The sequence below is a fragment of the Dendropsophus ebraccatus genome, chromosome 3 (genome assembly GCF_027789765.1).
Source record: "Dendropsophus ebraccatus isolate aDenEbr1 chromosome 3, aDenEbr1.pat, whole genome shotgun sequence".
Classification (NCBI taxonomy): domain Eukaryota; kingdom Metazoa; phylum Chordata; class Amphibia; order Anura; family Hylidae; genus Dendropsophus; species Dendropsophus ebraccatus.
Window position 1 is genome coordinate 100,053,414 of NC_091456.1, and position 23,301 is coordinate 100,076,714.

Genomic DNA, 23,301 nt, shown 5'->3' on the forward strand with positions numbered 1-23,301 from the left:
CAACAGATTATCTGACAGATTTTTACAAGCCAAAGCCAGGAATGGATTTGAAAAGAGGGGAACTCTCAGTCTTTCCTTTATTACCTGATCTCTGTTTAATCTGTTCCTGGTTCCTGTTCCTGGTTCTCTTAATAAAATTTCTATGCCAGATTAATCATATTAAGAAATTGGATGGGTGATTTGGTATTGTCTCAAGATGAATAGGTCAATCAGGTTAATTTGGCTTTTTTTAATTGGTGTTATTGTCAAAATGACCTAGGGGGAAAATTATCAATGGCTTTGCGCCTATTTTTAGGTGAATAATTGGATTTTTCATCCATTTTTGGTCTAAGTTCTATGTATGAACCAGTATTTAACGGGTGAATATTTTTTAGATGCAACTTTTTTTTAATCTGCCCTTTTTGAGCATTTACCCACAATTTGCGACTTTTTAAAAAGTCGCACAAACTGGTGCAGTCCTATGTCTGATCAGTACCAGGTGAATTTGCTTGTGCAATTTTTGCAACATTTGAGACTTTTTACTTAAATACATTCACTATGGCAGAGCTACATTTTAATAAATAAGTCACGATATTGGAACAAAATATACACCAATCCTCATTAGAAGAGTCACACCTTAGTTAGACTCTTTAGTAAATGTCCCCCTTACTGTAATTCTGCCATAAAGATTTACATTGTGATTCCCTTCTACTTGGCACAGAATAAATTTTTGTTCTTTAATTTTTTGTTTCTTTTAAATACATTAAGGGGAATGACAGTTTTCTAGATTAAAAACTGGTCTGCATTCTGGGCAAAAGTTTAAAAGCAAAGTGTTTGTTTTTTTACCCCAATAAGCAAAATGCACCTCAAATAGTCCGTATAAATTCTGATCTCCTGTGAGTCATTGCTGGCTCCTAGACCTGGCTACTATTTGTCAAGGCATACGCTACACTACAAAGAAACCTGAGGCTCACAAGAAAACACCTGTCCTGTACAGTAAGAATGTTTTTCAGAACTATGATGATAGAAAAATCTGTACCTATAATATCTATAATTTTTAAAGAGATAAATACAAAGCCTAAAAAGGTTAGGCGCCAGTACAATATTTTCCCATTACTGTGTTGCCTGTCTGCCTAACAGTACCCATACACATACCCCAGCTGCGCACCAAACACTCTCTCCCAGAAGTCGTATTAAAGGGGTAGCTATGCTCAGCCAATCGCGGCTGAGCACAGTTATGACGCGGCAGAGCACAGTTATGACGCGGCAGAGCACAGTTATGACGCGGCAGAGCACAGTTATGACGCGGCAGAGCACAGTTATGACGCGGCAGAGCACAGTTATGACGCGGCAGAGCACAGTTATGACGCGGCAGAGGGGGGCCAACATGAGGGCCGGCCGACCTCCCGAAGATTACATCATTATCAGAAGAAATGCGGACGGGGGTCGACACGAATCAGGTATGTATAATGCACTACACTTTCGGGTCCACGAGCGGGTAACACAATGAAGGGTGCCATTTACATACATGACATACATTACAAAGTTGTATAACTTTGTAATGTGTGTTATTTTGTGAATAATTTCTTAGCGCCGCACTACCCCTTTAAAGAAAACCAGTGAAAATGATCATTTTCAAGCCAGCAGGGACAGGGAGGAAAAAAAACAAACAAGCTCTACTTACCTCTTCCCGTGCCTCCACAGAGCTGCCTTAACACTCCGGTACGCCCGTCACCTGGCTCCACGCAAAATCTCACCCTGTGGGGTCAAAATGATCACAAGAACGGTGAGCAAAAATCCCAGAACCACGCGGGGGGACCTAGTGAATGAACTGCAGAGAGCTGGGACCAATGTAACAAAGCCTACCATCAGTAACACACTACGCCGCCAGGGGCTCAGATCCTGCAGTGCCAGACGTGTCCCACTGCTTAAGCCAGTACATGTCCGGGCCCGTCTGAAGTTTGCTAGAGAGCATTTGGATGATTCAGAAGAGTATTGGGAGAATGTCCTATGGTCTGATGAAACCAAAGTGGAACTGTTTGGTAGAAACACAACTTGTCGTGTTTGGAGGAAAAAGAATACTGAGTTGCATCCATCAAACACCATACCTACTGTAAAGCATGGGGGTGGAAACATCATGCTTTGGGGCTGTTTCTCTGCAAAGGCATGACTGATCCGGGTACATTGAAGATGAAACGTGGCTGGGTCTTTCAACATGACAATGATCCAAAGCACACCGCCAGGGCAACGAAGGAGTGGCTTCGTAAAAAGCATTTCAAGGTCCTGGAGTGGCCTAGCCAGTCTCCAGATCTCAACCCTATAGAAAACCTTAGGAGGGAGTTAAAAGTCTGTGTTGCCAAGCAAAAGCCCCAAAACATCACTGCTCTAGAGGAGATCTGCATGGAGGAATGGGCCAACATACCAACAACAGTGTGTGCCAACCTTGTGAAAACTTACAGAAAACGTTTGACCTCTGTCATTGCCAACAAAGGATATATAACAAAGTATTGAGATGAAATTTTGTTACTGACCAAATACTTATTTTCCACCATAATTTGCAAATAAATTCTTACAAAATCAGACAATGTGATTTTCTGGGTTTTCTCATTTTGTCTCCCATAGTTGAGGTCTACATATGGTGTCAATTACAGACGTCTCTCATCTTTTTAAGTGGTGGAACTTGCACTATTGGTGACTGGCTAAATACTTTTTTCCCCACTGTATGTCCCTCCTGCCCTGCTGGCAAATTAGTTTATTTCACCGGACTTTCACTTTAATGCACTCACAAGTGTCATAGACACCTGTCGAAACCTATGATACCCATGATACTTTCCAGCCTTGCCAACTCAGAATGACCAACCAGGGGCCAGCTGGGGCAGTCTTCCAAAGATTTTAAAGCTGCAGGGTGTGGCTGAAAGTTTAACCCATTTCAGGACCTATGATGTACCAGTTTGGGAAGCCTGGGACTAGTATTGAGTGGATCTGGCAAAATGTTTGCACTCCGCAACATTATCCAAACCCTAACACTCAGCATTTGATTTCTCACAGCTGCAGAAGTCAGATGCCACCCTAGGGCTGCCAGGACAGCATGAATACAGCCTATGGCTGTATAAATGTTTCCCAGGACTCCATAAGTAAGCATCCCCTTTTGGATAATGTTCGGATATCCAGTGTTCTGATAACGTTGCTAAACCCCAACATTTTGACAGATCAGCTCAACATTATTAAGGACCCATGACATAACTGTATGCCATAATGCTCTGTAGCTCTATGAAGGGAGCTACGGAGATGAACTTGCTTCATAAAAGTGTCCTCACAGTCAATAACAGACAGCAACGATCACAGCATTCAAATGAAAGTAACAAGAGCGGCTCCTGTCACTGTCTGATCGAGGGCTCCTAAATGGCTTCCCTGACTGCTGGACGTATAATATTTGCCCCATGCGGTATGAGCGCAATCTCCTCATAGAGACTGCATCTATATAATGAGGATATTCCAGGAAGTATAGGACGGCACTCACCAACGTGATTAAACAACAGGGCCATGGAGTCGGAAAAAAAGTACAGAATTTAGAATTGAGTTTTGCTCATCAATATATATTATGAGCAACATTCTTATAGGACACTGGCCCTTATTAGATAAGGGTGGTTGGAGAATATATCAGTAATAGGACACTGGCCCTATTACATAAGGGTGGTCAGGGAAAAGTTGTCAGTCACTATTTGGCAGTTTGTTTCTGAGCTGGAAGAGTCCATTGTGTGGGGGGGGGGAGATCTGTGCTGTTCTCTTCCTGGATGCTGGATGACTATATGAGCAGCAGTGTAATATGGAGATATTCTGCGTAATATAGAGGAGGAGGAGAAGACATAAGTAGTGTAGCAGTAACCTCTGTCCTCAATATGGTGTTTTTCTATAGTGCTCTATGGCTGCAGCAGGCTGTGCGTGTGTGCGCGCGCGCTATGGCTGCAGCAGGCTGTGTGTGTGTGTGTGTGTGTGTGTGTGTTTGCTATGGCTGCAGCAGGCTGTGTGTGTGTGTGTGTGTGTGTACTATGGCTGCAGCAGGCTGAGAGTATGTGACCTATGGCCGCAGCAGGGTGTGTGTGTATGTACTATGGCTGCGCATGTGCGCGCGCTATGGCTGCAGCAGGCTGTGTGTGTATGCTATGGCTACAGCAGGCTGTGTGTGTGTGCGCTATGGCTGCAGCAGGCTGTGTGAGTGTGTGCTATGGCTGCAGAAGGCCGTGTGAGTGTGTGCAATGGCTGCAGCAGGCCGTGTGAGTGTGTGCTATGGCTGCAGTAGGTTGTGTGTGTGGGCTATGGCATGCCCCTACACACACAGTGACCCCTCTATATTACAGGTATCTGGCATTGTTAGCAGTGTTTTTGTGGGTATGGTGAATAATTTAGTTAGAAACTAAAAGACCACCTGCTCCTTCTAGTCTAGTTGTGAGTTGTTCAGGACATGGAGGCTGGAGACTGGCTGCATCCACTGCACACTCAGGAGAGCTGCTTTATATCTTTCCTCATTCCCTCAGAAGTTGCCCCAGGATTATGTAGGACATTAAGGAGAAGCTGCTGAGCTAGTGTGATAAATAACTCCCCTAGTATATGACTGTCCATTTATGAAGGAGCAGAAGTCGGTCCTGATAAAATTCAGGAGTCGGAGCTGCGGCTTACCGACTCCACAGTAGGGATGTCACGATACCAGAATTTTGAGTTCGATACCAATACCAACTTTTTTATGTCAATACTCAATACCATTTCGATACTTGATTCAATATAATGCTGTTTTCTGATTTCCATAACTTTTAAAATCTTTCAGCCAGTAGGGCTGTCTGAGAGTCTTTTTTTAGTGCGCAGTGATTTGCAGCTTTGATTGGTACCGTGTTTGCATATATGACTTTGGTGCAAACACTGTATACTGTGCGAGATTGGGAAGGTAGTATGGCTGACACGCAGTATAGTATGTTGGGGGTAGTAGTTGTATGGCTGACACACAGTATAGTATGTTGGGGGTAGTAGTTGTATGGCTGACACACAGTATAGTATGTTGGGGGTAGTAGTTGTATGGCTGACACACATTATAGTATGTTGGGGGTAGTAGTTGTATGGCTGACACACAGTATAGTATGTTGAGGGTAGTAGTTGTATGGCTGACACACAGTATAGTATGTTGAGGGTAGTAGTTGTATGGCTGACACACAGTATAGTATGTTGGGGGTAGTAGTTGTATGGCTGACACACAGTATAGTATGTTGGGGGTAGTAGTTGTATGGCTGACACAGTATAGTATGTTGGGGGTAGTAGTTGTATGGCTGACACACAGTATAGTATGTTGGGGGTAGTAGTTGTATGGCTGACACACAGTATAGTATGTAGGGGGTAGTAGTTGTATGGCTGACACACAGTATAGTATGTTGGGGATAATAGTTGTATGGCTGACACACAGTATAGTATGTTGGGGGTAGTAGTTGTATGGCTGACACACAGTATAGTATGTTGGGGATAATAGTTGTATGGCTGACTCACAGTATAGTAGGTTGGGGGTAGTTGTAGTATGGCAGATGCACAGTATAGTAGGTTGGGGGTAGTTGTAGTATGGCAGATGCACGGTATAGTAGGTTGCGGGTAGTAGTAGTATGGCAGATGCACAGTATAGTAGGTTGGGGGTAGTAGTAGTATGGGAGATGCACAGTATAGTAGGTTGGGGGTAGTAGTATGGCAAATGCACAGTATAGTATGATGGGGTAGTAGTATGGCAGATGCACAGTATAGTAGGTTGGGGGTAGTAGTATGGCTGACACATAAAACAAGTATAGTATATTGGGGGTAGTAGTAGTATGGCTGACACATAACATTAGTATAGTATATTGGGGATAGTAGTTGTATGGTTGACACATAGCTATACAACTACTATCCCCAACATACTATACTAGTGCTGACCCAGCACTAGTATAGTACATTGGGGATAGTAATAGTTGTAGTGGAGCAGAACCTTCACCTCCTGCTCCATGCTGCCCGGTCCCGGCATCACTCCTCCCTCCCTCCTCGTTGTGACACCCAGCCCCCACACACAGGCCGCAGCCTCCTCATTACGGGACAATCTCCAAAGCCATCGGCTGAGGCGCACGGAGCGGCTCGGATGCTGCTGACACAGCGGCATCTACACAGTTAAATAGCCGGTGTAACTGTGTAGATGCCGCTGTGAAGTGTCAGCACTCAGCAGCATCCGAGCTGCTCCGTACGCCGCAGCCGATGGCTTTGGAGATTGTCCCGTAGTGAGGAGGCTGCGGCCTGTGTGCGGGGGCTGGGAGTCACAACGGAGCACAGCCCAGTATAAATACCGCTCTATTAGTGACAGCGGCATGCCATACCCGGACAGCCCGCGCAGGTTGCAGACCAGGGGTCGGCCAGTGGGAAGTGTGGGGTTAACCCCCGGCCGTGACACATGTGCTGTGGCACGCTGGCTCACTAACCTGCTTGACCGGGCAGCATGGAGATGGAGCAGAAGTTGGTGAGCCGCGTGGGGGAGAAAGATGACACCGGGACCAGGCAGCATGGAGAAGGAGTTGGTGAGCCGCGCGGGGGGTGGGGAGCACACAGAGAACACGACCGGTGCTCAGATAGCCGCCGGCCGTGTTCTCTGCACTATACTCTATGTTAAGCTGCGCTATTGCACATCTTAACATAAAGTATCGATACCAGGAAATCCTGGTACCGAACCGTTTTTTGCCCCAAATATCGATATTAGTATCGATATTTCGGTGCATCGTGCATCACTACTCCACAGCCCTGTCAAACAATCCAGCTTTTATTCAGGCAACTTGAAGTAACATTGGGGAGAGAAGTCGGGTGACCTCAGTTTCGCGGCTACCACCGCTTTGTTGATCCCGTAAAGTATATATATATATACCTGTAATATATAATGAGGCGGCCTTCTTTGCCGGATATGTTCTAAAAGTGGGAACATAGCTGTATATTGCACATACTGCCCTCCCCTATCTCCATATACCCCATATACAGTGGTCCCTCAACATACAATATTAATTGGTTCTGGGACGTCCATTGTTCAAACTATTGTATGTTGGGTCCATAACTCTATGGAAAACTGGTAATTGGTTCTAAAGCTGCAAAATATCGCCCCAATAGATAGATAAAGCAAATCCTTACATACAACAGTCAGAAAGATCTACTGGAAGCTGTAAATTACTTCCTACGTAGAAGACTGTACTGTTTTCAGGGTCCTGTACAGTTCCGTCAGGGTCCCAGAAAAATAAAATATAGCCGCTCTGAACTAGTGCCTAAAGGATCAACTCATTCTGGCACAGATACTTAGCAAGTTAGCAGTAAAGGACATGTACTATCTTACTGTACTGTAGGGAGGAGATACCACACATACACAGTAGTACAGAACATGTAGTATCACACTGTACTGTAGTGAGGAGATACTACATACACAGCAGTACAAGACATGTAGTTTCACGGTGTACTATAGAGAGGAGATACCAGACAGACGCACACAGCAGTACAGGACATGTAGTATCAAACGATACTGTAGAGAGGAGATACCACACATACACAGCAATACAGAACATGTACCATCACAGTGTACTATAGAGAGGAGATATTACATACACACAGCAGTACAGGACATGTAGTATCACGGTGTACTATAGAGAGGAGATACCAGACAAACACACAATACATGTTCTGTACTGCTGTGTGTATGTGTGTGTCTGTCTGGTATCTCCTCTCTATAGTACACCGTGATACTACATGTCCTGTACTGCTGTGTGTATGTAATATCTCCTCTCTATAGTACACTGTGATACTACATGTTCTGTACTGCTGTGTGTATGTGTGTATCACACAATACTATAGAGAGGAGATACCACACATACACAGCAGTACAGAACATGTAGTATCACACTGCACTACAGAGAGGAGATACTAGACATCCTATCACTGCATGCACTTTACTGCACCTATCACTGCATTAATACTTGGGTTTTACCAGTAAAATGGCCACTTTTATTGATCAATCATGTACTTATTCACAGATCCTGACTGTAGCATTGTATGTTGAGTCTGGTCTCAAGTTACAATGGTCCAAAAAGACCACTGTATGTTGCAAATATTGTATCCTGAGGCCATCGTAAGTTAAGGGACCACTTTACATATAATACATACAAACAAGCCCCCATGTAATGCAAAGCTTTTATAACATAGCATGACTATATATATGACACTAATGTTTTTAATTGTATTTATCCATATAGTGTCATTATTTCTATTTATTACACATACTTATTTTTTTTTCCCATGAACAATCCCTTACTTGTAATCCACAGAGTAGCTTTTTCTTTTTAAACTGTTACCTATACAGTATACCAGTTAGAGATAAGCAAATCTACTTGTAGATTTAGCTCGAATCTGAAGTGAGACTCAGAAGCGGGCGAGCATATTTTGAGCTATGGCAGGAGGTAGAGAGGCACTTGTCCAGGATGGCAGGGAAGCTAAGGTATGCCTATTTCCTGACATAACGTAGCACTGGAGATGCTGACTGTAACTAGGGCTTATTTTTTAAGAAGGGCTTATATTTAAAGCCTACTCAAAAAACCTGCATAATCAAGCTAGGACCTATTTTTGGAGAAACATTTGGGGGTGGGAGGGGAATGCATGGTGATTGCACCATTACATTAGCTAATGCTTAATTTTTGCACATGGTGTAAAAGTTTGCACTCTATTCATAAAGGCGTCTGAATATAACCTGAAGCCCCCTAGTGTACAGGAGTCAACGAGGATGAAGGTGCGTCTGTAGATTTGTCTAACCTACTTATATTTTCCCTTTAAGCAGGCTGTGTCTTTTTATTTTTTTTACGATCAGTGGCGCGGTTTCTTATTAGTAACTTTGTTAGATTTATCATTGGCAATTTTAGTTTTTGTAATAAAAAAAAATTGTGCAGTACTCCACTCCTACCCTACATTTCAAAAAGAAAAGTGCAAGATTTATCAAGGCAATTGCATCTAACGATGTGCAGTCGATGCGCCTGCCCTATGATGTTTAATTGCCCTATGATGTTTAATTTAAGGGTGCCTTCACACATACCGACTCGCAGCAAAAAACTTGCTGTGAGTTTCTGCTACGAGCCAAGGTCCTGGAAGGCCCCTATCACTACATACAAGCAGTGGTCTGAAAGACCGCTGCGTGTATGTAATGCAGCCACCCCCTTAATCCCTTCGGCTCCCGCACAGGTCCTGCACCGCTGTCTCCATACATTACCTGGCTCTGGGTGCACGGGGTCCCGGCGTCTTGCTCTGCCGCCCAGCCAGTGTGTTGCCCAGCCGCAGCCACTGGTTGGCTGGGCGGCAGAGCAGGACCCCGACACCCGGTGCAGCCAGAGTCAGGTAATGTATGGAGAAAGCTGTGCAGGACCGGTGCGGGAGCCGAAGGGGTTAAGGGGGCGGCTGCATTACATACACGCAGCGGTCTTTCAGACCACTGCTTGTATGTAGTGATAGGGGCCTTCCAGGACCTCGGCTCATAGCAGAAACTCGCAGCGAGTTTTTTGCTGCGAGTCGGTATGTGTGAAGGCACCCTAACACATCCGATATGTCTGTCCCATTTATTTCTTTGGCCCCATACACATATCCGTTACAGGTCCCTGATCTGTGATGCAAAAAATAATGGTGAGCAATAATATGTCCCGCAATTGCCCTTATTTTAAATTAAAGTGTCTGTGTAACTGCAGACAGGTTGTGGACAATTGCAGATGCACATTTATAGTTCTGTCCATGGAGAGGAGCTATGGGGAGGGCTACAGATGTGTGACTGTATGTAGCCAAAGTACATGACTACAAAGGTAACTTAAAACAGAGATTTAATAAATCACTATAAATACAGCAGAAAACAAGAGCTATGTACATTAGAAAAAAAAATTACACATCTATCAAATGAAAGAATGATATGACTTAATCTCCTTCAGAAACATTTGAAAAAATGTTTTAATTATGTAGAAGAGTTGCTAAGTTTGACACTTAAGCTTATAACAGACCGGCCAATCTTTGGCATAAAATGCCATTGTACAGGGGAAAAAAGGCTAATAGGCAATAGTGTAGTGTATAGTATCTTATGCCTTGGGCCAATGTATTATTATAGGTACAGTACCGAGCGCCGTTCTGCTTTAGGTGCCATATATGGTAGTATATTCCCCCAGAAGTGCTAGAATCACTGCTGCCAGCAAGGCACTCAATGCTGCCTATATTTTGTGCCAAACATGGACAAATAAAAATAAAACAAAGCAGTGGTATCACAGTTCCGGAATATACCAATGCCCACAGAGCTGAATAATAAGTACAATTGGACAGAGGTCATAAAGTGTCCATATAACTAGCAATCCAACAAAAAGAATGTTTCATTCATTACAGCCAGCCCACTTCCGAGGACAAGTCTAGTGTAGTCTCTAAACCCTGCCAGGCAAAGAAACACAGCAATTCCATTCTTGGTAGTACCATGCACAGGTATTATGGATTGCATCACTTTGCTACTACACAGGTTTCAACAACCGCTGACTGAAAAATCGAAAACTTTAAAAGGATATAACTGGAGTTTAGCACTACTGCCTTCCTTGTCAGTGGGACTTACCACAAAACGCAAAGATGCTAACTAGCAACCAATGGGAATCTTACCCTTATTGGTTACACTAAACTGTATGTATGCTCAGTCAACTGTGAATTGACGCAGAATATGGTGCCGTGACAAAGATTTGTTTCCCTTAAAAGCTACATGACCAGAATTACCTCAAATATGAGTTAAAGAGATCCTACCAGCATAGTTACATAACAGATCAACTCCTGATGACGCCATTTTGTAAACTTGCACATCACAGAAATTCCCATTTATATATTTTATTCATTTCTGCAGCATTGGCTTGTAGTAGTGGGACTCAATCTAAATTATCTTATCAGTATGTTTTGAAGGGTGGGGGCAAGCAAACACAGGGAAACATACAAACTCCAGGCAGATAATGCCCTTGGTCTCATTCATCAACTCTGGTACTGCAAAGCCAAAGTGCTAACCACTAATCCACTGTACAACATATAGGAATAACCGTGCTTACAGTGTTACCCTTATAGGTCAGGGATGACCTATAAAAAAAGTCAATTAAAGGGGTTGTCCATGGATTTATTTTTTTAATATTTTGTCAGGGAAGTAGTAAATAAAAAAAAATAAATAAAAAAACAGTCATTGTCACCTACACTGAGCTCATGCTGTGGCCAGATGTCAGCTAGGAGTCCATAGGGAAAAACCATAGCTACTGCAGTTGTGGCGTTTCTTTTTTCACCTGGTTTGTGACATTTTAACTCTTATCGATTTTTATAGGATGAAAAAAAAAGCCTTGGAAAAGCGCATGTGTAAATGTGTGGTGTGTGGGCGTTTTTGCTCACAGCGTTAAATAGAAACCCTTGAGTCATGTGATTAAACAAAGACATGACTTGTAAAGAGAAATATGCAGATAACAGATTATCTTGCAAAATATGGAACAAAAACTGCAATATGGAGTACTAAGAAAAAGTTGCTTTGTGATGTTTTTTAAGGGCAAAAAAAAAAAATATCTTCAAAGACAGCAGGCTAAAGAACATATGAAACAGGACCTTGAGATATTCCAGATTTCAAAGTGTCCTAGCTATGAGTCCTATCGCTGCACTAGCAGGCAATAATACTGTAGCTGTCATTCCATAAAGCCTGGTGAGCAGGCCGTCTCTCAGACCTGGGGATCCAGGACGCACAATGCCGGGTTCTCACAGAGCTGGGGATCCAGGACACACAATGCTGGGTTCTCACAGAGCTGGGGATCCAGGACACACAATGCCGGGTTCTCACAGAGCTGGGGATCCAGGACACACAATGCCGGGTTCTCACAGAGCTGGGGATCCAGGACACACAATGCTGGGTTCTCACAGAGCTGGGGATCCAGGACACACAATGCCGGGTTCTCACAGAGCTGGGGATCCAGGACACACAATGCTGGGTTCTCACAGAGCTGGGGATCCAGGACACACAATGCCGGGTTCTCACAGAGCTGGGGATCCAGGACACACAATGCTGGGTTCTCACAGAGCTGGGGATCCAGGACACACAATGCCGGGTTCTCACAGAGCTGGGGATCCAGGACACACAATGCCAGGTTCTCACAGAGCTGGGGATCCAGGACACACAATGCCGGGTTCTCACAGAGCTGGGGATCCAGGACACACAATGCCGGGTTCTCACAGAGCTGGGGATCCAGGACACACAATGCTGGGTTCTCACAGAGCTGGGGATCCAGGACACACAATGCTGGGTTCTCACAGAGCTGGGGATCCAGGACACACAATGCTGGGTTCTCACAGAGCTGGAGATCCAGGACACACAATGTCGGGTTCTCTCAGACCTAGGGATCCAGGACACACAATGCTGGGTTCTCACAGAGCTGGGGATCCAGGACACACAATGCCGGGTTTTTACAGAGCTGGGGATCCAGGACACACAATGCTGGGTTCTCACAGACCTAGGGATCCAGGACACACAATGCTGGGTTCTCACAGACATAGGGATCCAGGACACACAATGCTGGGTTCTCACAGAGCTGGGGATCCAGGACACACAATGCCGGGTTCTCACAGACATAGGGATCCAGGACACACAATGCCGGGTTCTCACAGACATAGGGATCCAGGACACACAATGCTGGGTTCTCACAGACATAGGGATCCAGGACACACAATGCCGGGTTCTCACAAACATAGGGATCCAGGACACACAATGCCGGGTTCTCACAGAGCTGGGGATCCAGGACACACAATGCTGGGTTCTCACAGAGCTTGGGCTCCAGGACACACAATGCTGGGTTCTCACAGGTCTTGTGGCCATCACTTCCTTATAGTGTACCACACAGGCCTCCACTGCTCTCTAGCTACCCATATAGACAGCTGTCTTATGCCCACATCTATCCATCCTAGCTCCTCCACACCTAGGGCAGCAGAGTGGCATATGCTCTCAATAGAGAGAAGGGACTAAGCCGCTGTCAGATACATGGGGAGGGGGGCACTGTGACCACCACCTCTCTATACCTGTGTATTTCCATAGCCCCTGAATGGCCCTTTTTATGGAGGGGGCTGCAGTAGAAGCTCAGCAGGCGGCTCCCTGCAGTCCCAGCTGCTATTCCTATCTATGTATCCTCTGCCATCCATCAGCACACCTAGAGGTAGGTTACCTGCCCACAGAGAGGCCCGGGCACTGTGCCGCCCCCACCTACCCCCTCGCCCCAGTACCTAGCAGCAGCAGCTTCAGCTCTCGCCGAGATTCCTTCTTGTCCCTCTTGATCTTCTTCTCGATCTCGGCGTTGATCCTCTTTGATTCCTTCACCTCCTCACTCAGACAGCAGGCCATCATGGAGTCCAGAGTCATCCCTTCCCCCGGCACCACGGCCCGCACCGGGGGCCTCTCCCACCCGGGGGGCACACTTGCTCACGGCCCCGGTCTCCGAGCCTCCTCACAGGGCGCCAAGCATCCAGCCGAAGATACAGGAGGAGGGAGGGGGCGGACACCAAACACTTCCCCTCCCTGCCTGGCCGTGACCGGGGTTTCCGCTTTCTGAGCCCCCGGAGCAACCACAACCTAACCTGCGTGTCAGAAACTGCTCCTTGACAGGCAGTTGAGCCGACCAATTGGAGAGCCGGATTTCCCAGTCCTCGCGCAGGGCGGAACGTCCTGCACGTCAGGCTTGGTTGTTCTCTTTCCGTTGGTGCTGGGGCGTGGGCGCGTGGTATTCTGGGTAGGGTAAGGATGGCGCTGTACTCACTAGGTTACCATAGCAACCATGGGCCTAGTCGTCTGGCCTAGCATAGCTTCTGTGCTTGAATAGTAATTTAATCTTTCCACTGTCGCACCCTTGTGTCTTCTCTTTGTTTCTGTCCAGTCAGTAGTTGTGTTGCTTCATTTCTCCAATATTATACCACTTTACTTTTTCAAAACTATTGATTAAGAAAGTAATTTGTGAAATAGTTCTGGTTCTTGCTTTTCACAACTGGTTAAAGGGGTATTTCCGTTTATTTCCATATATTTATGCTCAGACTGGTGAAAATATAGAAAAAAAAAATCATTTACTCACCTTTCTTCTCCCCACCACTACCACCATTATCAGCAAATCCAGTCCAATTGTGATGCACAATGTGTGAGCCCAAGGGATTACCAATCATTGGCTGTGGTAGTGTTCCATTCTGGCCACTGAACAGGCAATTCTTTGTGCCAACATGATGGCAGAAAGTGCTGCCTTGGGAGACCAGGTTCCATGAGGGGAGGGGTTACCGTCAGGGTTAAAGTCACTGCCATAACTAGAGTAAAAGGAGAAGACAAGGTTCCGAAGTTGACACTTTTCATATCATCTATGACAAAAAGAGTTATCTAGGGCAAAGAAGAAACAGAAGTGATTCCACAGGTAGCTTGTTACCTAAGGCCTCCTTCACATTAACATATTTCCAGTTCCACATACTGACTGTAATTGAGTATCTGCAATTGCAGGCAATATAGGCACAATTGATCTGTAGTCTGCACCCAACAATCTGCAGACCACTGCCCCCACCAGCCTGCAGCACCCTGTACCAGTCTGCCTCCACATCTACAGCACCCTTCTGCAGCACCCTTCACACTACAGAATCGGCGTTGAGATTCCGTGCAGAAACCCCCGCATGGTGCAGATCCTGCCTTCAATCTCTTTGAATAGGAGGGCTCACATGCCTACGCTCTCCGTGCCTATCTGCTCAAAGAATTGATATGTCAAGTGGAGAGCCAAGGAGCAGCAGGTGGGTTCCACACGGAATCTCGGCCTCGATTCTGTAGTGTGAATGGGGCCTTAGTCTGCACCCACCAGTCTGCCTCACTCTGTACCAGTCTGCACCTGCCAATTTGCAGCAACCTGTACTAGTCTGCCCTCACCAGTCTGCAGCACCCTGCATCAGTCTTTACCAGTCTACCCCCATCAGTCTTCAGCACCCAGCACCAGCCACCCAGCACCAGTCATAGAGACATGTCAAAAGTTGTGATCAGTCTGGGTCTGAGTGTTCAGCCCCGTACCGATCATGAGAAGAAGCCAGGAGAAGACCACGCATGTTGGATTTTCAGTTGCACATATTTGGCAGTAAACCAGACTTACCAGAGTTACCAGGAGCAAAGGTTTTGATTATGGTCTCTAAACTAATTTCTGAACTTCCTATTCCATTTTCCTTTCGGACTGATGACTGTAATCTGACAAAGTGGAAGAGATAGTTTTTCCTAGACAGGTAGGGCATCATTAGGACCTTGTTTCATCCGGCTAGACAGGGTATCCATCTAGCAGAGTAATCTATTCCTCTAGTTGCTGCACTCACACAGGAGCGCGATCATCCTCATTTTTAATCGTAGGACCCGCCACCCACAGAAAGGGGAGGTGTCCCAAGGTTGCGGTGTAAGTGCTGTGCAGGTGGTAGTGAATAATAACAGACTCTGTTGATAACGTTGACTTGGTTTACTATTGGCAAATGTGCCAAACAGGTAATAAAGAAGTACTTGAAAATATATATATACTTGACAAAGTTCCAATAAATACTGAGACGTAAAACCACCAGATCTGCTTGGTAAGTGCTGAGTAGGATGTAGTAGAGTTGATAAGGTTGTACTGAGGTAGTGTAGTAGAGAGGAGGGTGCCAGGAGAATCTCAACCCAAGTAGTAATGTGCTCTGCCGGGATGTTGGAGTGTAGAAAAGGATACTTGTAGAAGAAGAAGAAGAAAACCTGTGCCCATGTATTGAGCTTTCTATAGTCTTCACACCAAATTATGCCCCCTAGCTTTTATGGGTGACACAGGCCCCAGACCTTGTTACCTGGAATGAGCAGAGTGCTGAGGGTTCCCTGGCTGACACTCGCACTGCAAGATGGAGTGCCTAGACTTTCCAGTAACTGCTCCACCCGGATCAGTTTCTAGCTCTTTGGCTTTTATAATGGATACTGTCCTGCACTGTTGTAACTCCTACTCCTCGGTGTGGGTTGAGATGATCTGTTTGCTAGTCCTCTCCTGAAGGGTTTAGCACTGCATCACTCTCGATACAGGTACTTCAAGAAAGAAGTTTATAAGAGGGCTCTCTCCTGCGTCCTACCCATGCGGGGTACTGACTGAGACTGCAACTTCTCTGTTGAGGGAAACTGGCAGAGTACCAGGGCCCAGGTAGGACCATTGTGGAGAGCTTTTTGAGCTGCGTCCTTTCTCCACAGAAGCACAACTAATACTCCTCCCTCACCCAACAGACTAACTTCCTAACCAGTGTATAAGGTGCGCTGTGGTTGGGTGGAAAGAGTGCAATAGAAGAGTAGAAAGGGGAGAGGTGATAGGAGAGAAGAAAGGAAGGAACCTACTGGTTCACAGAATCTGGTACATATAAACAACTCTTTGAGATACTTCAGCCGTGCAGCTTCCACAATTCAATACAGAGCACAGTGACATCTAGTGGTCATCTTTTAGTACTACAGGACCACAAAAAGTAGTAACACCCCTAGTGGGATACCACAATTACAATACAATTTACCTTTACCAATAAATTTTCTCTTTTGTATCACCATATCTAAATGTGTCAAACACTATTGTCCTTTTTCCTAACTTTTCCTGTAATTATAACGACACGTTACACCTTATCATCCTCCAAACTATACATACATACTAATTTCCTTTTTTGAATATTTTTTAGGAGGTTTTTATGATCCGTATAGATGGTAAACCGATGATTTGCCCCTTCCAAAACATGGCGCAATTCTTTAGAGCCAATTTGATGGCCAATAGCTTATGATCTCCTATGGTGTAATTTCGGTCAGCAGAAGAAAATGTCTTGGAGAAGAAGCCACATGTTCTAGTCTTTCCTGAAAAATCTTTCTGGGTGACTCCCACTGAAGTTCAGTAATTGAGGTCTACAGACAGTTGAAAGGTGCCTAAATGGTTCTCATGAGTATAGCTACATAAACAGAAAAAAATTGGAAGAATGACTAATGTGGTGGACACAGGATAGTGCAGACATTGTGCAGAAGTTTGTTTGAGTGCAGAACAATAAATATACAAATTCATTAAATTTTTGATACAAAGAGGTTTTGATACAAAAGCATAAGGCTAAGGCAGACGGGAGATAACCCCTACACTGGGACACCGTCGCAGAAGTATAGTCAAGATGACGTAAGAGAAAAAGAGGTTAACATAGGGTAAATCTATATCCTTCAAGAAAGTCTCTTCATGTACGAAGACCTAACCAGACCACAGGGGGGAACTTACATCACAGCCAAACAATCTATTGCTGCTAACAATACACCTATATCCTTAAAGGAGAAGTCCAGCGAAAATTTTTATTAAAGTATTCTATTGCCCTCCAAAAGTTATACAAATTACCAATATACACTTATTACGGGAAATAAAGTTCTATAAAGTTCTTTTTCCCTGCACTTACTACTGCATCAAGGCTTCACTTCCTGGATAAAATGGTGATGTCATGACCCGACATGATGGCAGGGGGACACTGAGGGACACAGGGCACTGGAGGGACACTGAGCATCCCTCTGCCATCATCCTCTTCAGCAGCCAATCCCCTTAGCCTCTGCCATCATCTTCTCCACTCAAAATCCTGGTATTGAGTTAAGAGACCAGGCAATGGCTTGGAAGTATCTGGAGGTGGCGAAGAGGACTCACCATGGGAAGTCTGCAGACAGTGGTTGAAGTGGTCCAGGCCCCAATGTAGGACCTCCCTAGTCTTCCAATTGAGGTTAGGAGCGCGGAGCTGTAGCCATGGGAGTCCTAAAAGAGCAAGTCAATTCATAGAAGGCGATCTTTACTCGTAACGCGTTTAGGGTGGGTTCAGACTATGGAATCCGCGCAGATAAATTCCGGCGGATTCTGTCGTTAGTAAGCGCTCACGGCCGGCGCCTCTCCACCCGTGCCATAGAGACCATTCTATGCAAGGCTGAATTCCGCATTCCACTGAAAGAATTGATGTGTCAATTCTTTTGGCAGACAGCGGAATTGGCCCGCCCATAGAATGGTGTCTATGGAGCCAGCGGAAAGGTGCGCGGCAGTAAGCACGTACTAGCGTCGGAATCCACCGGAATTTATCCGTGCAGATTCCCTAGTCTGATCCCACCCTTAGTTTGGAACTGGACAACTTCACTCATGGACAAGCCTGTAACTGAGGAAGTGGTCAGAGGTTTAGCAAGTCAGACCACAGGGAGTTGCTACTTTTGAACAAGGGATGCAGCAATTAAGTTGCCTGCAGAGACGCTTGTCCAGATGGAGCTAAGATGCATTCACATCTAGGGAGGCCTCTTCTACCCAGCCTAGGTGTGAGAGTTTCCAAGACGCTGTGGACACTGAGGGCAGTTCAGACGGAAGGTAGGGGCTGGCACAGTACAGGCACAAATTCTGCTGCCGATGACAAGTGCTCTCCTCCTACTTAAGGCGAACTCTCTCCACCTACATGGGCTCCTCATTAGCTTGCTGGAATGATGGAGAGGACAGATTTTGGAAAGCTGATGTCAACCAGAACATGCGGCAAGGATGGGCCAACTCGCGTTCCTGACGAACCTCCTCCGCTCTCTCAAACATCCAAGTAGCCATGTGGATGAAGTAATTCAAGGAGTATGGTAGGTCCTTCAGTCGACTAAACAGATTCTTCTTGATGGTGGCAACTAGGGCAGTGTCATTCCAGTTGAGTTCTGCGGACAGCGTGCGGAACTGTACTGCTTACTCTGGGAGTTGTAGTGTTTGCAGCTGTTGTAATTGGAGGGTCCTTGGTGCATTGTACACTGGATGCTTTGTGAGAGATTAGAATATATAGCTCAGAGTGTGGAAGTGACCCCTAGAACAGCCCTAATAGGGGATAGAACAAAGGGGCCCTTAATCACTGTTGGGGTACAGGTGGGATACATGTACTGTATGTGGCTGCTTAAGGGGGAGATGAAAGAGAAAAACAACCATGCTTTAGAGGGGAGGGGGCACAGATATTGGCAAAAAAGGTCCCGTCCCTAACAGCCATAACTCTGAAGGATCCCTCCAGCACCTGTCATCACACGCTTGCTCTCCTCTGCTCCTCACACAAGGTACACTGGACAGTGGAGGAGAAGAGGGGGAGGGGCTGTCAGCTGCAGCAGCAGGGTGCAGGCGGAGACATAAGAGAAGAACCAGCCCCGGCCGGGCACAGCATCAAGTGACTAAGTGGGCCCATTACTGACACTGACACTTTAGAGTCTGAGCCTGGCCGGCCCCTTTATCAGCCATGATTAGGGGTTTTGACCCAGCAACGCGTCGGCGTGTTTTTTATTTATTTGTTTTATTTTGTTTTTTTTGTGATGTTTAAATACATTTTCTACGTTTTAACCAAGCCGTGGATGAAACCTATTCATGTGATCGGCCCCTTTATTTGCCTGACCCCCTGTGCAGCTGAACAGGCTGCTCAAGTGATATGTCCGCCACTGCTCTACACACACAATACCCATACTGTGCACATTTCTTACTTGAACACACTATACAGATACACTTTCACCTTGCACATATGCACTCACACCCACAGACAAAACACCCAATTACTTTTCATGAATAAGCTCCTTAGATCTCAGGTGCTGAAAACGTCTCCCTCCCTACTCACAGCCAGCATCGTGCCCCTCCCCTTCTGTACTGATGGCAGAGCAAAAAGGAGATGATGAAATCACTAGGGGGGCAGGGAGGGTTGGTTGTGTTGTTACACAGCACCAGGGGAGGGGGCAGGCCCCCCTCTGTATGACATCTCAGTCGGGTCCCTTACAGCACTACTGGCAATACTGCCCTGAAGGTGGCCCTGCGTGCACATAGGCCCCAATTTTGAAGAATGTGACTGATGGAGACCTGACATGAACTTTTCCAAATTTTTCCACAATGGGAGAGACTTTTTTTTTTTTTTTTGCTGTACAAAAGTTAGCTTCTTTTCACCGATGTAGGCTGATCATGCCTACTTCAGTTTACGCTGAAAGTAGGCATGATTTTGTGGTGTCTTACCATGGGTATTGCTATAGGTTACACCCTTCGCAAAAGCCTGTACTTGAAAGTGTAAGTGGTAATCAGGGCCGTTTCTAGGTAATTTTAACTACAGGGCGAATCTTGCTAAAAGCGCCCCCCCCCCCCCCTCAAGTGATGCCGGGGGGGGGGGGTTGTTGCTAAGGAGAAGCAGTGTGTGTACTATGGCATAGACCACAGTTATTCAACCCTTTAAAAAAAAAAGGCATTCAGTGACTCACAGGTGACTTCTTCTTTGTTCACTTTCCTTTTCCTCTCCATCTGGCCCCGGCGTCCATGACAGTTTCTTGCAGCTACAATTCATCTCTTTTGAACCTGCCAGACAAACATCTTAGGCTCTGCACTTTTACAAAAACTTCTACTTTTTTGTGTCATGTGCAGAGTTAATAGGTATATGGGTTGCCTCCTGTATGTAGGATCCCTTGCTGTACACCCATATAGTAATAATGTCTCCTGTTGTACCACATATAGTAATAATGCCCCCTGCTGTACCCTAATATAGTAATTATGCCACCTGCTTTGCCTCCATATAATATAATTGTCTCTATATAATAATGCTCCCTGTGCAGTGCCTCAATGGTAATAATCCCCCTGTGCTCTGCCGCATAGTAGTAATACCACCTGTGCTGTCCACATATTAATAATCCACCCGTGCTGTCTCCATACTAATAATCCCCCCTGTGCTCTACCCCATAGTAATAATCCTCCCTGTGCTATGTTCCCATAGTAATATCCCTCCCCTATACTCTACCCCATAGTAATAATCCCCCTCTGTGCTGTCCCCATTATAATAATCCCCTCTGTGCCGTCCCCATAGAAAAAATCCCCCCTGTGCTGTCCCCATAGTAATAATCCTCCCCTGTACTCTGCCCCTATAGAAAAAAATCCCCTGTGCTGTCCCCATACTAAAAATCCCCCATGTGCTATCCCCATAACCCCCCTCCTGTGCTGTCCCCATACTAATAATCCCCTCTGTGCTTCCCCCCATAGTAATAATCCCCCCTAGGCGCCCTCTATAGTAATATTCCCCCCTTGAGCTCTGCTCACCCTCATAGTAATATTCCCCCCCTGTGCTCCCCCTCATAGTAATATTCCCCCTGTGCTCCCCCCATAGTAATATCCCCCCGTGCTCCCCCATAGTAATATTCCTCCCGTGCTCCCCCCATAGTAATATTCCTTCCCCTGTGCTCTGCTCCCCCATTGTAATATTCCCCCCATGCTCTGCTCCCCCATAGTAATATTCCCTTCTCCTGCTCTGCTCCCCCCATAGTAATATTCCCCCCACGCTCTGCTCCACCCCATAGTAATATTCCCCCCATGATCTGCTCCCCCCCATAGTAATATTCCCCCCATGCTCTGCTCCCCCCATAGTAATATTCCCCCCATGCTCTGCTCCCCCCATAGTAATATTCCCCCCATGCTCTGTTCCCCCCATAGTAATATTCCCCCATGCTCTGCTCCCCCATAGTAATTTTCCTTCCCATGCTCTGCTCTTCCCATAGTAATATTCCCCCCATGTTCTGCTCCCCCCATAGTAATATTCCCCCCATGTTCTGCTCCCCCCATAGTAATATTCCCCCCATGTTCTGCTCCCCCCCATAGTAATATTCCCCCCATGTTCTGCTCCCCTCCCATAGTAATATTCCCCCCATGTTCTGCTCCCCCCCCTAGTAATATTCCCCCCATGTTCTGCTCCCCTCCCATAGTAATATTCCCCCCATGTTCTGCTCCCCCCCATAGTAATATTCCCCCCATGTTCTGCTCCCCCCCCATAGTAATATTCCCCCCATGTTCTGCTCCCCTCCCATAGTAATATTTCCCCCTGTATTGCTTAACACACACACACACACACAAAACAAAAAAACGCACATTATACTCACCTTATTCTGGCATGCGGTGGGTCCCTCTCTCCTCTTCTCTCCAGCCTGCAAGAAGCCACACACATCTTCTTTCTCCATCACCTGGCTGGCAATACTGGCGCCCGAACGCAGCTCCGCCCCCTTCCCAGACCCCGCCGACCCAGCCGAGCAGCGCCTGCTCGAGGGAGAAGATGTCTGCCGCGGCCTGCCACATGCAGAGTGCTCGGCTGGGTCGGCGCAGTCCGGGGAGGGGGCGGAGCTGCGTTCGGGCGCCAGTATTGCCAGCCAGGTGATGGGGCAAAGGGGCGCAGGGGCAAGTGATGGAGCGGGGTGCCTGGGGTGCCACCAGCGCCCACTAGCTGTCGGCGCCCACCTCTAGAAACGGCCCTGGTGGTAATGTAGCAGTACCAAAATTTTACCACAAGATGTCTTTGTTGTGTATAACTGTACCTAGATATTACACAGCTGTAGGAACTAAACAGTTATTGTTTTCTTATATACTACATGGATCTTTACACCAATGAGAGTTCTTTTCATCTTCTAACCTATCATTTTTCTCTTTACTTCTTACACACGCACTCCTCACCAACTCACAGCACAGTTTACACATGATGTAGGAAGAAAGTCACATGGGTAGAGGAATTGTGGGGTCTTTTGACTTGGATTCTGTAGAGGAAGGACGCAAGATAGGACACCTTCTACAGCAGTTAAGTTGGGCCCTGGCTCCTGCCAGTTCCCCAGTATGCGAGACCTAGACACAGTTTTCCCTCAAACAACGTTATTACACACTATGCAGTGTAAAGTCACTACTAGAGAGGACAAGTCAGGGATCACCCCAACTCACGCCATGGACAAGAGTAACACAGTGCAGGACAGTATCCACAAGAAGTAAAGGAACTGATCCGGATAGAGCAAAGTTTCTAGAAGCCTAAGCATTCAATCTCGCAGCACGGGTGTAATCAGAGAACTCTGATCCCTCTGTTGTAACGCCTGGAGTTGTGGATCCTCTGTACCGTCACTAGCGATGGCATAAACCGCACCAGGGAGCGGAGTCTAAGGGGCCGGGGACGCGTGCGCCAGCCGGGACAGACGGAGACAGGAGCGGGGCGAGGTAAGGCGCCCCCTGGGGCCGAGCTAGTAGCAGCGCCGGGTCCCTGCACATGGACACCGGCGGCTGCCTGGGACAGAGGGAGGTTGTGGTGGCGGCCCACAGCACGGGGCGCCGCCACAGCCGTGACAGTACCCCCCCTTTGGCCTCCCCCTCTTTCTTGCCTGCAGGAACCTCTTGATGAGATCTTGGTCCAGGATGTTAGTCTCGGGTTCCCACGACCTCTCCTCAGGACCAAACCCTCTCCAGTCCACCAGAAAGA

The 23,301-nt window shown here is 46.5% G+C and overlaps 1 protein-coding gene across 1 annotated transcript in view; it reads right to left on the reverse strand.

Annotated features, from left to right (window-relative positions):
- The window catches only part of GNA11 (G protein subunit alpha 11), a 36,916-nt gene extending 23,254 nt beyond the window's left edge, over positions 1–13,662 (reverse strand). The window contains exon 1 of the mRNA XM_069962366.1: positions 13,294–13,662. Within this exon, the coding sequence (XP_069818467.1) occupies positions 13,294–13,429 (136 nt within the window). The 5' untranslated portion in view covers positions 13,430–13,662. The remainder of the gene's footprint in view (positions 1–13,293) is intronic.
- Between the last annotated feature and the right edge of the window lie 9,639 nt (positions 13,663–23,301).